The following is a 16,329-nucleotide window of genomic DNA, read 5'->3' as shown; positions in this document are numbered from 1 at the left end:
CATCAAGTTTTGTCATTTACTCGGCATCATGTCTTTGCAAAACGCATGGCACATTAAAGCAGGCAGAATGTTCACTCTGCTCTATGGATGTTAGGGCTTGCATAGACTACTTCAACCACTAGTCGGCGCTCTCGGAATTAATCGACTAGTTGAGAATGCTTTAACCATAATGCGTACAAAGAGTTTGCAAGTACGACGTGAATTTTAGGATTACAGTATTGGGTGTAGCTGTTAATTTCTATGAATTTATCTATGTTGCATGTAAAATTAAAATATGTAATGTAATAATTAGGGGTATGCCTGAAGCCGAATACCTAATTTGGAATGGCACGGAAAATGGCTTCAAAAACGAATAACAGACAAGGAATAATTCTGTCTGAATACTCAGCTGAAGCTGGCACAATCCGGAGTTTGCTAGATAACAGCTGAGCCAGAGGATCAGCGCAATATTATACACAGACCTCTAAAGTCACGAATGTGAAGTGAATGAATGTGAACTTTATGAGTGAAAAGATATGATACGAATGAATGGATTAAGCAAAGCGCGTTCACCAATCAAACAGCCGCATTGCACATCAGTCTCTCAAAAACCAAACCAGTTCTCTCTCAAGAGTAGGCTAATAATCAGCTTAGATATGGATACATTTTCTACTTGTCCTACATGTTTGCATCTTTATCTTTTCCTGGTTTGCGTGGCACACACACATTTGTTTAGTGAAGTTCACTAAACATTAAGACTCGCTTAAAGAGTCCTGCGTAATTAAAAATGTGAGAAATGAATGGATTCAGTTGTATTCAAATGATCACTAAACATTTGTCATGACATCTCTCTGCTTGCATGATAAATATTATTTTAGAAATTAATAATTGTTTTCGTTTAACATGACATACTTGTTCAGTGATAACTATGAAAAAAATATAGCCATATCGGTCTTATCAAGTAACTGGCTTATCAGTATCAAGTACAAATACTGGCTGTTAGATGAAAATTTAAATATGTAATATCATAATTGTAAAGTTTTGACAATTTACATATGTAATTGTTGCATAAGGCTATGAATTAATAAGAAACTATTTAAAAAAAAAAGCTATTTAATGTATTTTCATTTACAGTAGCATGAACCACTAGTAGTCGAGTAACTATAGAGTATTTTTTTTTTTTTATATATATAAAAACGACTACTAGAAATAAGTAGTCATGCAACCCCTAATGGATGGTGACCTGGATCTTTCAAGCTCCTTAAATGTAGAGTTTTTGGTGAACTGCTATTTTAATCAAAGAAATTAACCCTTGGTTGCTCCATGGGGATTGTCTCTGCAAGTTATTTTTGATCAAAGTTTCAATTAGTAAATCTAAATTAGGCTGCATGCTCATACACAAGAGAAATCAGCATGAGTCTTGTAGTTGAGGGTGCCTACTGCTGAGAATTATCACATATACTCACACAAAGATCCTAAATTATGCCGTTTCATCTTTTAACTACAGTACTAGATGACTATGTCTTTATAACTTGGGTTAAAGTAGTCGGGCATTTAGGTAATTGATTTGCATACAGTTTTCCTCCTAATGCAGTTTGAGATTTAAGTGTGATCCAGAACATTAAAGGTGCAGTAGGCGATATTTGAGAAACACTGTTGATATCAGAAATCATAATTAACTGACCCCTACCCAAAATAATTGGTTTGGTTTGATGCTCATACTGCAATAGTATTATTTTCCTTAAAAAAGGCCATAAAAAGTCTTAAATATTCACATTACCACAAAGATTTCTCCAGTCTGATGGACCCAGTGGCTGTTTACAATCATTGGACAGACTGGGATTTTTTCCCCGCTGTAGTTGCGCAGCATCAGAGAATTGCCGCAGCAGAATCCAGTCGAACACCAAGTTTACTGAAAAATGGCTCGAGAATTTTACTTGCCCGATGGGACAAATAGCCTGACTTAAGTGACAAATGAATAACTAGTTATGCATCGAAACATGAGAATAATTCTTCTGATTTTATTACATTTGTTTAAACAGTGATTGACTTTCATGGTGAAATCAAGTTAAATGAGTGCACAGAGAAACTCTCAGAACAAACATACTGTCAACCCTGTTCTAAAGATGGTGCTTTCACAGCATTGCTGCTAATGGATTTCCTTGAGTTTCATAAGCCTTCACCCATCCGCACATTGTACAGTTCCTCCAGCGGTTTTCAGAGGATTTTCGTAAGGCCGCCACTTAACGCCATGGTAACAGACCTGTAGGTGCTGTTTTACATTCAATCTCCTCAGCTGGTGAATATTATGGGTTGTGGAATAAGGCACAGAAGAGACCCATTATTGCACTCTTAATGGATCCATCAGAACTCCCTGAACAGCCCAGTGTGATTTTAAAGCCTTATTGAGCCAGAGAAAGAGTGTGGTATACTCTTTCCCAATCTGATTTGATTAGCGCTGCCCATGTCTCGGGTCCGTTCTCCATGGAAACAATCAGCGAATGAAGTGAATGTCGATTAAAAAGGATTTGGATTCGTGATGTCCCAAGAGATCCGTTTAGAAGCTCCTTCCACCCGTTTCCTCCGTAATGATGATTTTACTAGCATGTAAATGAATGGCATGTTTATGAAGTTAATGAGGCAGAAACATTTGCCTGTTGGTTGCTTAATGAAGGTGCTAGCGAGCAATGCTCTCCATATCCAAGGTTCCTCGTGGAAATGTGCATTTGTATTTTAAATACAGATAGATGAGAAATTTCACTGTAATCACTCCTTGGCTACTTTGTAATTGTCGTTAAATGGTGACTTTTCATCTTAATGCAGATGAGTGCAGCTGCATTTCTCATGCATGCTGTAATTGATGTATCACTGCCGCTGCGTCCGGGGGCTTCTGGGTAAATGGATGATCTTTGAATAGGCTCCCAGAACAGACCTGTGATGGATTAAACACAGTGAGCAACTGTTGAGATGATGAGGCGCACAGACTTCCTCCTTCTCTTATCAGCCTCTCACTTTCTCTCGTTTCTCTGTGCAGTGCACTTCTGAACATCATTTTTTGCAAAGTTTTGTTTCTACCAAAGCACAATATGAACAAAACTGTGTTCATTTTTATGATAAAGCCATAGATCGATCACTCAAAAATGACAGTTTACAAATAACAACGACTATACATTTCAATCTAGAAGATTGGGAATATAAAGATTACATGTTACAGATGACTTATTTTATCTAAATCTGTTTGATGTTTGAGCTGTTTTGTTATCTGACTGTAAATTATGTCTGAAAAGTACTCACTGATTCATATTTATGTGAAGTTATGAAATGCAGATCAGCTTAGTTTCCTCGTTACAGGTCACACTTTGGTTTTGTGCGAACAATCACGAGTCCTACATTAAACTCTTAATGAGAGCGGTGTCAATAATCCTGATTTATAGCTGTTTGGTTTATTTATGGGTGTTTTATGTTTTCAGGGCTAGAGATTAATTGGTTTATGATGAGCAGTGTTAAGATGAAAGATTTACTCTCTTAAGTTGCTTTAAATTAATAAGCGCTGGCAGCATGTCAAGTGTGATTCGAGTTGCTTCTCTGTGATCTGTTAGTGTGGTGATATTTTTTTATGTCACTATATACCATAGTAGTAAAAGCTACAAATATATACTTCAATAAGTTTTGGGGTTATTAAGATTTTTTTTTAACAGCCCCAAGATATTTAATGTTTTGTGCTGACCAAGGCTGTATTTATTTGATCAAAATTGCAGTAAAACAGAAATATTGTGGAATGTTATTAAACTGTTTTCTATTGTAATATATGTTAAAATGTCATTTATTGACGAATTTTCCACATCATTACTCTCCAGTCTCCAGTGTCACATGATCCTTCAGAAATCATTCTAGTATGATGATTTAATGCTCAAAAAACATGTATTCCTATTATTTGTAATGATTCTTTGATAAATAGAAAGTTTAAAAGAACAGCATTTATTTGAAATAGAAATCTTTTGTACCATTATAAATGTATTTACTGTCATTATTTATCAATTTAATAATTCCTTTATGAATAAAAGTATTAAGTTTTACTTATTTTAACCCCAAATGGATGAATTTAAAGGGTAGTAATGAAGTGTAAAAAAAAAAAAAAAAGTTTCAGTTTATGGTCATTACATTTACTTTTCATCGACTTCAGAATGACATAGCAGAATGACAGGAGAGAGAGGGGATAAATGAGTGACATTACTTATCCAAAAGTGTGTTGTAAACCCAATCATCATGCTTACCCTTTCCTTACCTACTACTTCTTTCCACTACCTGTAGTTGTTGAAAAACTTGAATCATCAACTGACCCAAAACTTTCATACTATCCTTTTGCTGCACTGAAAGCAGTGCTATTTCTTATGTTTTTCCATCAGAAGCTCTGACTGTGTGGTTTAATTAATTACAAGTTAATAGAGCCATCTTAAAATCACTGAGCCTTAAATCTGTTACATAGAGCTGCCTCGAGCCATCGAAGCTTCAGGTCAGTCCACGAGCCTCCTGCTGTGTGCTGCGGTGCTGTAATGGGGACCATAGAGCACTGTCTGACATTCTGCTGTTTAAAGAGCATCCACTGATCCAGACCAGTGGACGCAGAATGACCATTTAAAGGACCAGATGAAATTCTTGAATCATTTTTCCTGCGTTGGCATATATCCTGTTCATACAGTTGCGTATGGGAACATATCGTCATGTAATCAATAAAGGATCCATTTGTATCTGCAGTTGTTTTGTCAACTTTCAGGAGTTTAATATCATACTGATGTTTAAAAGGTGGGTGTCAGTATCAGTATAAGAATATTAAGACATTTATATTTTTATTCAAGATGCATTAAATTAATCAAAAGTGACCGCAGGGGCATTCATAATGTTACAAAAGATTTCTATTTCAAATAAATGCTATTCTTTTGAAATCTCCAGTTCTTGAAAAAAAAAAATGGTTTCTACAAAAATATGAAGCAGCACAACTGTTTTCAACATTGATAATAATCAGAACTTTCTTGAGCAGAAAATCAGCATATTATACTGAGTTCTGAAGGATCATGTGCAGATTAAAGATGCTAAAATTCACAGCAATAAATTACATTTGATAAGATTTCTATTTTACAATAGAAAGATCGTAATTGTTTCACATATTACTGTTTTTACTGTATTCTGGATCACATAAATGCAGACTTCATGAGCTGAAGGGATCTTATTGATCACAAATTCTCATTCTCAAAAATGATCTCATTTTTTGTGTACATTTTAGACTCTTCAGAATGTTTTTTATGTACCGTGTGCTTAGTTGAGACAAAATCTCTCTTTAAACCATTTTTCAGTTCAAGCTGCGGTCCCAACAGAATGTAATTGATGGGCCACAGAACTTAACTGTGTGCGGTCTGCGTTTGCAAATGCTACTGTAAACAAACTCCATAATGTATGAAACGATCTTCTGAATGCAGTCTGAATGAAACATTCACACCTCATTCACCCGTTAGGCTGACATCATGTTCACATTGATACTTGAAGATGCATCAGGACAAAACGTGACACTTATTGACCAGCATGGTCCACTACATGCATGTGCGACCATCAATTACCCCCTCCATCTTCAGTCAATACTGCCCATCATGGTGCTTAACACGGCCATATGAGAATGAAGCCTTGCGGGTTCAGTCGAACACACATCACTAAACCTTCAGGGTCGATAGACTGCCTCTTTTGTGGCTTTAAAAGGATAGTTCAGCAAAAAAAAAATACACTCCTGTTTACTCACCTGTATGATTTTCTTTCTTCAGTTTCCTCTTTTGAGATCCACAGAAGAAAGAAAATACAGATTGGGAGTGACATGAGGGCAAGACATTATGAAACCGTTTTCCTTTTTCGTCTCTTTAATGGTGGTGTTGTGCTTTTGTTCTCTCTGTCTTATGCTTTCTCTTTTGTCTTTCTCTCCTCGTCAGTTTTCTTTTTCTCTAGATCTTTCTCTTGGCTATGAGGGCCTGTTTAAATCTTCCAGGTGCATTCAGAGGGAACAAACTCTGAGCCGGCCGAGTTTCTGCAGTCACATCCTCCTCCCACAAGCCCATTCTCTCATTCTTGCAGTCTTTGTGCTTGCGTAATCTGTTTCTTGTAGACAGTGAGAGACTGAGGTAATGAGACAGAACGTAAGAAACGGGGATATTCCTTCCTTTGCACAGCATTTCTTTGTAGTCTGAAGATGCAGTTTCATGCAAACCTTTTTTACTTTTGGTCAGCGTTGAGTTCAGGTGTAACAATTGTCAGCAGAAACATTAATTTGTCTTTCTCCAAATGCTGTTACAGGGTCATGATCCCACTATTGCACAAAAAAATAAAATTTTTGCCTTTCTGTTCAAGCATTTCTTTCATTCAAATTAGCAATTAAGGGTTTGCGATATTACAATTTTTGACCGTGGACATTTAAAATGTCTCCACGATCTGTTTTTGAAGAAATATTGTAGTATCGCGATACAATGCTCATTCTATCATTTGCAGTTCTCAATCTACTGAACAATGCCACATACATTCATATCGAATGTTAAAGGGATAGTTCACTCTCAAATTAAATTTTGATATGTTTTAGCTTACCTCAAGGACATCCAAGATGTAGGTTTCTCTGTTTCCTCAGTATTTCCCATTTTGATATTTTTAGGTCCAACCGTTCTTGTCTGTGACTCACATAATGGAGGTCTATGGTCACCACCTCAAAGAGCATGCACAGAGGAGTCAAAATTAAACAATTCCCCATCATAAGTACACATTGATGACCTAAGACACGAAACGAGCGGTTTGTGTAAGAAAACGAACAGTATTTATATAGTTTTTACCTCTTGTACACAACCACGTCCAACTGATCTGAGTTCGCGAGTGCTTCCCGATGTGACGTGCGCGCGCGCTCTGGCTTAGTCTGGGCAAGCGCGGAAAGCGCCGGAAGCGATCTCTCGCGCGTGTACATCACTCATTGTTTACCACACGCTACGCCACCAATCTGCACTGTCTGAAATATAATGCAGTAATTGTAATAAATTTATGTTGTAATGCACCCTATAATCATTGCGTTTATAATAAAAATACAACACATTACTCACTCTATTGACAGCATGCCATTGGGTCCCTCTGGCATTGGACATTGCCTCCAGTTTATACGTGCCAAACTAAACACAACGTGCAAAACGCTGGGTCTCAACAGCGGAGAAAACTCAGGATCTTCAGTCAGGCAGGCGTGTGATGTGATACTGTCAATGTCCTCTCGTCATCTTGTAGTTGTTCCATTCGTGACAACATATGCTCTCTACTTCTGTTGGCATCTCACAACACTTGCTACTAAAACACCACCAATTTTGAAGAGATCTCTGTCTCTGAGGCTTGAAGACGTGCTGCTGCAGCGGATCGCTCCTGAGTACTTGGTCTGTGTATTCTGTTTCAAATAAATATGGTTGTAAAAAAAAAAAAGCAATCGCGCACTCAGATCAGTTGGACGTGGTTGTGTACAAGAGGTAAAAACTATATAAATACTGTTCGTTTTCTTACACAAACCGCTCGTTTCGTGTCTTAGGTCATCAATGTGTACTTATGATGGGGAATTGTTTAATTTTGACTCCTCTGTGCATGCTCTTTGAGGTGGTGACCATAGACATCCATTATGTGAGTGACAGACAAGAACGGTTGGACCTAAAAATATCAAAATGGGAAATACTGAGGAAACAGAGAAACCTACATCTTGGATGTCCTTGAGGTAAGCTAAAACATACCAAAATTTAATTTGAGAGTGAACTATCCCTTCAACTAAGCATAGAGTTACACTTATGGGACACTGCCATTATTTACAATCACAAAAGTACATTATTTGAATGTGCTTTAAAGGCTTGCCGGTTAATCATTTCATTAATGTGCTGTTACGACATGCACTTTTTGTGTACACCTGAAGCACGCACACACTAAAAGCTTGTCAAATAGCACTTGATTACTGGACTAAGTTACTTTTAGTGTTTGATTGAGATGATCAAAACACAAAAAGTTTACATGTGAATGTCGTTGGTTATGTCTAAAGTTAAAGTAAAAAGTGAGAGAAAAACAGATGTGTGCCTGTGTATTAGATTCGTGCAGCTCTTTTATATTATATATATATAGTTCACCCAAAAATGAGAATTCTGTCATTAATTACTTACCATCATGTCATTCCAAACCTGTAAGAACTTCGTTCATCTTCAGAACACAAATTAAGATATTTTCGTCAAATCCAAGAGCTTTCTGAACCTGCATAGACAGCAACGCAATTGAAACATTCAATGCCCAGAAATTAAGTAAGGAGGTTATTAACGTGGTCCATGTGACATCAATGGTTCAACCGTAATGTTACGAAGCTACGAGAATACTTTCTGTGTGCAAAGAAAACAAAAAATAACTACTTTATTCAACAGTTTCTTCTCTTCCATGTCAGTCAACATGTGTACCTTTATGAATAAAATCATTTATTTTAGGCAAAGCATCAGGCTCTCCCATCATGCAAAAACACCAATGTGACACTCGTTTAGGTCCCCCTTGTTTTGATTTGCTTAAAATGTAACATTTGACAGCACAGTAATGCTTTTATTGATAAAATAGAATGTACACAAACCTGTATTTTACCGAAGAAATGCATCAATTCAATGGCGCTTAGATCTGCTCACTCCTGAAGAGGACGCAAAATCGAAGCAATAAATAACTCAACCGCTGGGTTACTTCAGACCCAAGCAACAACCTTCCGGTCTCTCTCTTGAAACCAACACGGAAGTGACTAAAACTGCAGCTCACTGACTGGCCACTGGAGGCTGGCTCCAAAAGGGAGTCAATCCCATAGACCCCCCATGTTAAAATGCCCAACTTTACAGCTGAAAAAATGCTTACAGCCTGGTACAAAATGTGGTTTTGGTCTATATAGCTAATTTTGCCCTTCATGACAGCTGTGAGTGGGTTGATTTTATTTTTATAAATAACTCCTCCGTTTAAATTATATTAAGCCTTAAAGTTCTCCATAGTTAAGGGCGTGGCCACTTGAGTGAATTAGCCAGGAGTGACGCGTGGTGACCCGCTTCCAAGACGGTGATGGCCGGCTCCGCCCACTTTGGCCTCAGTTTTTATACAGTCTGTGGTCTAACCCGTATCGCAGTAACACAAAATCTCCCCAAACACTAAAAAAAAATGACCCAAAAGACTCAACCCAGCATTTGGGTTGAAAATAATAACCCAGGATTTTGAACAAAATACAATCTAAAAAAACATCAAGGTTAAAATTAAGAACAACAAAAACTTCAAGATATGTTCCAGATTTAAGGTCATTTAATTTAATTTGTGTTGCCTTCACAGTGATTCACATTAGACTTGAGATATGGAGCAACTAAAGTCATTTTTATGTAAATCTGTTCTTATACTTTAGTTTTTCATTTTTTTTTGTAGTTAATGAATATGTTGTTGTTGACTAATTTTCACTTTCATAATAGTTTTAGTTAATGATAATGATGATAACTTTGACAATGATCTCCCATATGCATATCTGTACTTCAACTTCTGACTTAAATCTGATTTCAGATTTAACCACATTAAATATCACATAAAGAAAAGGGAATAACAGCAGTCTGAATAACAGTGATGTGCTTTGGTCTGTGGTTTGACTGAAGATGTAAGACTGGACTTTCTGTGGTGTTATGAATCACTGTTAAACTAACGTCTGCAGTTTGAGTGCACAGTGAAAGAGCTTCCAGAACTTTGAGACAAACTTCCTGTTTCTGTTTCTTCTAATTCTCCTAGGTACATGGACACATACAGAAATGATGTGAACACAACATAGAGCCTCATTTTTTCTGTACAGTCCATAAATACCAAACACAGGTGTCTGCTTTATTGTCAGGTTGACTTTCTTTCCTAATGTTTTCGATTTTCTGTCTTTCCTTTGCTTTTATCTTTTATTCATGTGGTCGGGCTGGTTCTTTATCAGTAGGTGGTAGTGGATTCATCATTACACTAAATGTGAGACACACATACTCTCCAGTGATCAAAGCAGCTGTCTGTACTATCAGCACATCTAATGACAGCCGGCGCTTATTTAGTTCTGCCAGAGCATTATTATATCTGACTTCTTCAAAACTTGCTTACAAGGTAGTTGTGTGTGTGTCAGTTTGATTGGCTTTCATTCATGTAATGCTGATGTTCTAAACATGTTACTGCTGGGTGTGTTGGCAGATATTTCTTTCCACCACAAAACACAAAAGCGGCATAAATGAAGCGTAAATGTGTCTCTATGATTTGTGCTTTCAGAATCAAGTCATAGCTTTGTATGTTGCACATAGAGAAGTTTAAAGCGAAAGAGCTACAATGGAAGATTAATAATGACTTGCATTCCAGTCTGTTCCACCTTTAAGACTTTTAATAAAGAGCACAAATCATATGAACCACATTTAATGGCGATTGATGGCACATGGTCACTTTGCTCATTTTATGATTGAGATGATTGACATGAGATTTGTCGTATTATTGCTTTTAAGCAGCCATACTTATACACCAGTTTGTTACCTATTCTCAGAGAGTGGCGTCTAAGTTAGGATGGCATTTTTGTTTCGTTTTGTGGTGCTTCAGGGTCCTGGCATCGATCCACTCCACTGGCGCCTGTCAGATGCAGGTGGAGATTGTGACGTGAACCAGCGGCCTGCAAACCATGACAGAGTGCCGCAACCAATCACTGTCAACAACACTCAACACTGCCATGCATAACCCTGGCAACCAGACCATTTTGAACCAATGAGCTTTTCTCTCCAAACTTCTTTGACTAACGAGCATCACTGACCGACGCCTCTGTGTTTCTATCTTTAGGGGCCACAAAAGGAAACTGGAGGAGGCCAGAGAAGATGACGCTGATTATGATGATGATGATGACGATGGTGGCTCCGGTAAAGACTCCAATGAGGAGGGCAGCAGCTCGGAGGCTGATGAGATGGCCGCTGCGCTGGAGGCGGAGCTAAATGATTTCATCTGAGCTGACTGGACGTTGATACAAATGAACTATTCTGTGTTACCTGAGACAAAACATGCGTTCGTGTCGCTGTTATACAGCGCAAGTAAGTGTGTGTGTGAATAAAACGAATGGGTTTACAAAGTAGATAGATATGTACAGATAGTTTTAGTTGGACAAGTCCAACATTTTATTGTGAATTTACTTACAGTACATAGAGGTGTGGGAAGTAGAGCTTCTGTGTCTGATGTTTTACTTTGATGTTTCTGTACCAAAATTAATTTTTATATAAATCTAATTGAAATTAAATATATTTCAACTAATTGGTAATGAATGCCAAAGAGTCTGAAGCGGGTCTGCCGCTGAGAGCTGAGAGACGTTTGGAAGTGTTTGTGGTCTTCACCAGCAGTCAAACTCTGAAGTCCGAATGTGTCCAGTGTCGTCTCTTTCCTTTGGTTTTGTGTGTCGTTTTGTGACTGACACTGCGCTGCACCAATCCCAGGATACCAGCACCTTTTAGACACGCCCACAACCATTATTACCAAAAAACACACATCCGCTACACAACTGAAGAACTGCTGAGAACGTGAAATGTAAAATCAGTTCATTGGTAATAAGCTTGCAACATAACATCCATTATGGTTCAAAACTGGTATGTTACTATTATTTGCATATTAAAAGAATAGTTTGCAAAAAAAAAAAAAATGGCTTGCGTAGATCTGGCATCATTAACTCACCCTTGTGTTGTTACGAAGCAAGAAACACAAAATGAGATATTAGGCAGAATGTCTGAGCTTCTTAATTAATACAGTGTTAATGCCACAGTCGAAAATGAGCTCTTTACATATCCTTTACAAATCTATAATTTACATAATCTGAAGCCATAAAATAGCTTTAGATGAGGAAAATACTGGAAAGTCATTGTCTAACGTCATGTTTAACATCATGGAATTTGGTCACAGGACAAAATGGATATCAATGCAAAATTTCAATATTTCATATGGCTTTTCAGAGCTTAGTGAACTGAAAAATTATTGATTTGTTCCTCACATAAAGGTAATGTATGACTTCAGAGCATTAGGACTGGCACACATGACTCGCATAGGTAACTTTTAATGACACCTTTCTGGTTCTTGGGGTTTGACATCATAAATCCAACTTTCTTTGTAGATAAAAGAGCTGCTCAGACATTCTGCACCTTTATTCATTAAAAAAAAAAAGAGACACTTTGGAACAGCATGAGCTAGAGTAAATGATGACAGACTTGTCATGTTTGATTGAACTGTTCCTGTAACTACCTACAAATTTATACTTCTAAACTTAATGCTCCTAAGATGACATTGAAATGCCAATTTTTACTCTGTGAACACTGTGGCAGCGTTAAACCGGGTGTTTTGTTGACTCTTATGCCACCCTGAACCATCGCTGTACGTACTGATCAGATCTGGGCCTGTAGGCATCCAGTCTTAGACCAGTTTCATGAATTCACTGGATATAGCTGGTTTTCTACTGCCGAGCTGCTTGAACGATGAGACGTCCAGATCTAACTCTGTTTCACATGTTTCTCAGAGGTTTCTCAGACGGATTTTCTTTCACTTTCCTTGTGATGTTGTTATTTTCAACAATGTAAAGTATTTGTATAATCTATTTCATACTTGACAAAGAAAATGCTTTTCATTTAATAAAGATTTGTTTTATAAACCAGTGCTTTGAGGGATTTTTGTATTGTTTAATGCAGTGTATTGTGTTATAATAAAAAACCTGACCTCAATGGTATATTGTAAGAAATCAGTTGTGAAAACTCAAAAACTTGAGGCAGCCTGCTTAAATATATGCTCAACATATTAGGAAAAATGTTGTATTAACAGTTGAAGCAGATCTGTGCAAACTTCAGTTCTAAAAATAAAATAAAAATTATACTGTTACTGGTGGATTGAAGTTCAATAATCTTACATTTAAAGTTAAGCTGAGCATGAACATTACTGTACATGATGGAACTGTCCTAGTTTGTATAACTTCTGTATCAGTTTGAGGAAACTAAAAAGCTTATATACAGTAGAGTAACTATATCTGTATACACCAAAACAAGTTTAGTATATACTCACTGAAATCGAAGAAACGTCTTTAAAGATAACACTAATCACCGTAATGGTGACCTGAAACATTTACATAGAGCTAAAACATCTTGGCCGATTTTGATATATTTCCTTTTATTTTGAAACAACACCAAGTCTCTCTTGTGCAGAAATTTTTTAATTATTTTGTTAGAAGTAATAAACTTTCTTTGTACATTGAATAACTATATAATATAACTTTTTTTTTTAGACAGATGCACTTGAAACCTTAAAGGGGTCATATGATACAAACATGAGTTTTGAGCAGCGTAGAGCAGCGCTTGTTGTTTATCCTTTCTCTGGTCACAAATGCAGACATGTCTTTGTTTATGTGGCGCAATACACAATGCGTAAAAGACTGTGTAAGGCTGTACCAATTACTTGAGACATTGTCGCAAATATTTCAGACCAATATCCATTTAGAGTTGGGCAGAACCAAAATATATGTGCCAGGGTTGCAGGAGCAATCACAGATAGGATCAACATCGGAGTAGATTTTGGAAAGTTTGACCTTAGTGCAATGAATACGATGAAGTATTTTATATTGGATCCAACCGTGTTTAGCACACACAGATGAGGAATGCACCCTTTATAAGATGCTTTCCCACAATTCGTCTGAGATGTCCAAAATCTTTCAAAGCTCCTTATATTTGTTTTCTTAATTAAAAAAAATATATTACATAATTAATTAATAAATCTGTACATAAAATTATTTAATTTACAAGTGTCATGCTTGTGATTTTTATGTATGTATAGCATCGGACCTTTAAATCAGAATTTAAAGATATGTGATTTTATGACTTCAATTACTGCTTTATTTTTAGAAACACCAGTATCTTAAAGTTATTTTTTTATTGTTAATTTACTTGATATTTTATTACAAGTAGGCCCCCTGAATAAATAAAATGCCTTAATGGAGGGGCTTCAGGACCCGGGGGATGTTGTTGGTGCTGTTGCATGCGCTAGTGATTGTTAACTCTTATCGCACACTTGACGCGGCATTCTGTACGTTCTTTCACAAATTAAATGTGGTGATCCAAAACAAACGTAAATCAACCTTCGGACAAAAGTTTGCTTCAAGAACTAGGACACTGCTGACGTGATCTTATCGCTAGTGCACCGATGCCGATGTTTACATTTTAAGCTTTTATCGGCCCATTCTGATAATATCGTGCATCCCTAAAAAAAAGTGCCTAAGAGAAATAGTTTCTGCAGGATTTCCCTGATGTAAAATTAGCTTAAGATCATTAGGCCTGCAGTGCTGCTTCAGTAGTGATTTAACTCTGGCCGCTTTGCTGTAGGAGAAAATCAGTCCGGACGCCTCTATGATCCTCTTTCATCCACCCACTCGAAAACATTCAATGAAACACTCAAGAGTCTTTCAGTGCAGTGAACACAGCTTTACTATGAAGCAGCACATCTGGAATACTGATGATGCCCATTTACAGTGCAGTCGTGGATGAGTTTCTCAAATGTCTGAAAACACTCCAGACTTAAATGATTAGTTAGTTTCAGTGATTTTTCTTCATATGTAAATCACTACAGATCCCACAGCTACTCTACCGAATGTCTAGAGGTTGTGCTGAAATCTTATAACACGTCAATGTATTAATCCTGAGATTAAGGAGTAGATCCCTCAATGGGCTTCCCAGAATAATCGTAATCCCACTAATCTTTTAATTGTCATCTATGCGATGAATATTAGCTGTAATGTGCAGTCTCAACTTTTCTCTCTTCTAACGTCAGTGCTGTGTTAATATATAAGGAATTATAACTACTTATGCAACAATGTACAGTGGCCCCAAAATTATTTTGACACTTTAATCACACTTAAAAATGTCCCACTTGCTTTGAACTTTTATTGCTGTTGAGAGGAATTGCATTGTATATAAAAAATATGCAAATCATTCCAACTGGCATATATTCTAAAGAAGCATAATACACTCTTTTTTTATATTTACTGTATGTGAGATACTGCCAGAGAGATTAATTTACCTGGTAAAGCTGTACTTTCACCCGTTCAGATTCACAGGCTTTAAAGTGATTTTCTGGTTGTTTGGCTGTGAAATGGGCTTAGTTTGGCTCTCAGAGATGTGGCGAGTATACATGAGCCCTTTCTCTTGCTGTCTCATCTGTTCTCAGGGCTGTGCGGTGGGAAAGGTCAGCACAGTCCAGCAGAAACAGCTGCTTTATGTTTTGACTGACAGCTTTATCAATGGAGCTCTCTGAATTATTGCTTCTCATCACTAATTTTCCGCCATGTAAGTTTGCCGCTTTCCATTGGGGAAATACTATGAATGAAGCTCAAAAAGCCAATAGCTCTGTGTGTATGTGTATTGTTGATCATGTACACTGGCAGTGTAGCAATTCCCTTAGGGAACTAAAATGAAAAGAACAGGCAAATGTTTTGCTGTTTGATTTCTGTGTTTATGATTTTTACTTAAGGTCAGGCTTCCTGGACAGACTAAAATAGTGTTTATTCAAAGTAACTGAAATTTCTGATGAGGGAAACATTTTAAAATTCATTTAAAAAGCAAATATACTATGAAGAGAATAATTAGTGAAATTGTAATAAAATGAAAATTAGCTGAAAATGTAATTACCCACTGGCCATGTAGGCCACAGCTAGTGTTTGTTTATCTATCAGAACAGATTTGGAGAAATGTAGCATTTCAGCACTTGCTGACCAATGGATGCTCTGCAGTGAATGGGTGCCGTCAGAATGAGAGTCCAAACAGCTGATAAAAACAACACAATAATCCACACCACTCCAGTCCATCAGTTAATGTCTTGTGAAGTGAAAAGCAGGTCCTGAATTTCGGTGCAGGATTGCGCATGCATCGCATAGTGTTACTCATTCCTGCAGGTTTTGAGTTTATAACGCAGGAAATTCCCACAAACGTTTTATATATATATATATATATATATATATATATATATATATATATATATATATATATATACACTAAAACAGGCAGTGTGAAATGGTCAGCAAAAAAAATCATTTCATGTTATTTTTTATATCATCTGGACTAAAGTCATTTAATGAGTTGTATCTCCCAGGATATCTTGCACTATTAGGGTATAAAAAACAGCGGAAATCATCAATAATTCTGTGATTTATTTGATGCAAACAAATATGTTATATTCTAAATACGCTGCATGATATGTCTAAGTGTCCTAAAATTGAGACTTAGACATTTCTTGTATTTTTTAACTGTT

The 16,329-nt window shown here is 36.8% G+C and overlaps 2 protein-coding genes across 3 annotated transcripts in view; both read left to right on the top strand.

The window, feature by feature from the left end:
- The window catches only part of LOC132104478 (RNA polymerase II subunit A C-terminal domain phosphatase-like), a 114,078-nt gene extending 102,938 nt beyond the window's left edge, over positions 1–11,140 (top strand). For both annotated transcript variants that reach the window (XM_059509968.1, XM_059509967.1), the window contains one exon: positions 10,855–11,140. In XM_059509968.1, coding sequence (XP_059365951.1) covers positions 10,855–10,893 — 39 coding nt within the window. In that variant the 3' untranslated portion in view covers positions 10,894–11,140. The remainder of the gene's footprint in view (positions 1–10,854) is intronic.
- LOC132104492 (septin-7-like) overlaps positions 1–16,329 on the top strand; it is a 393,004-nt gene that overhangs the window by 190,794 nt on the left and 185,881 nt on the right. The gene's annotated exons all lie outside the window — the stretch shown is intronic.

The sequence above is a fragment of the Carassius carassius genome, chromosome 25, assembly GCF_963082965.1.
Source record: "Carassius carassius chromosome 25, fCarCar2.1, whole genome shotgun sequence".
NCBI classification, from domain to species: domain Eukaryota; kingdom Metazoa; phylum Chordata; class Actinopteri; order Cypriniformes; family Cyprinidae; genus Carassius; species Carassius carassius.
Note: the sequence above shows the minus strand (reverse complement) of the source record. Positions and strands in the feature narration are given on the sequence as shown.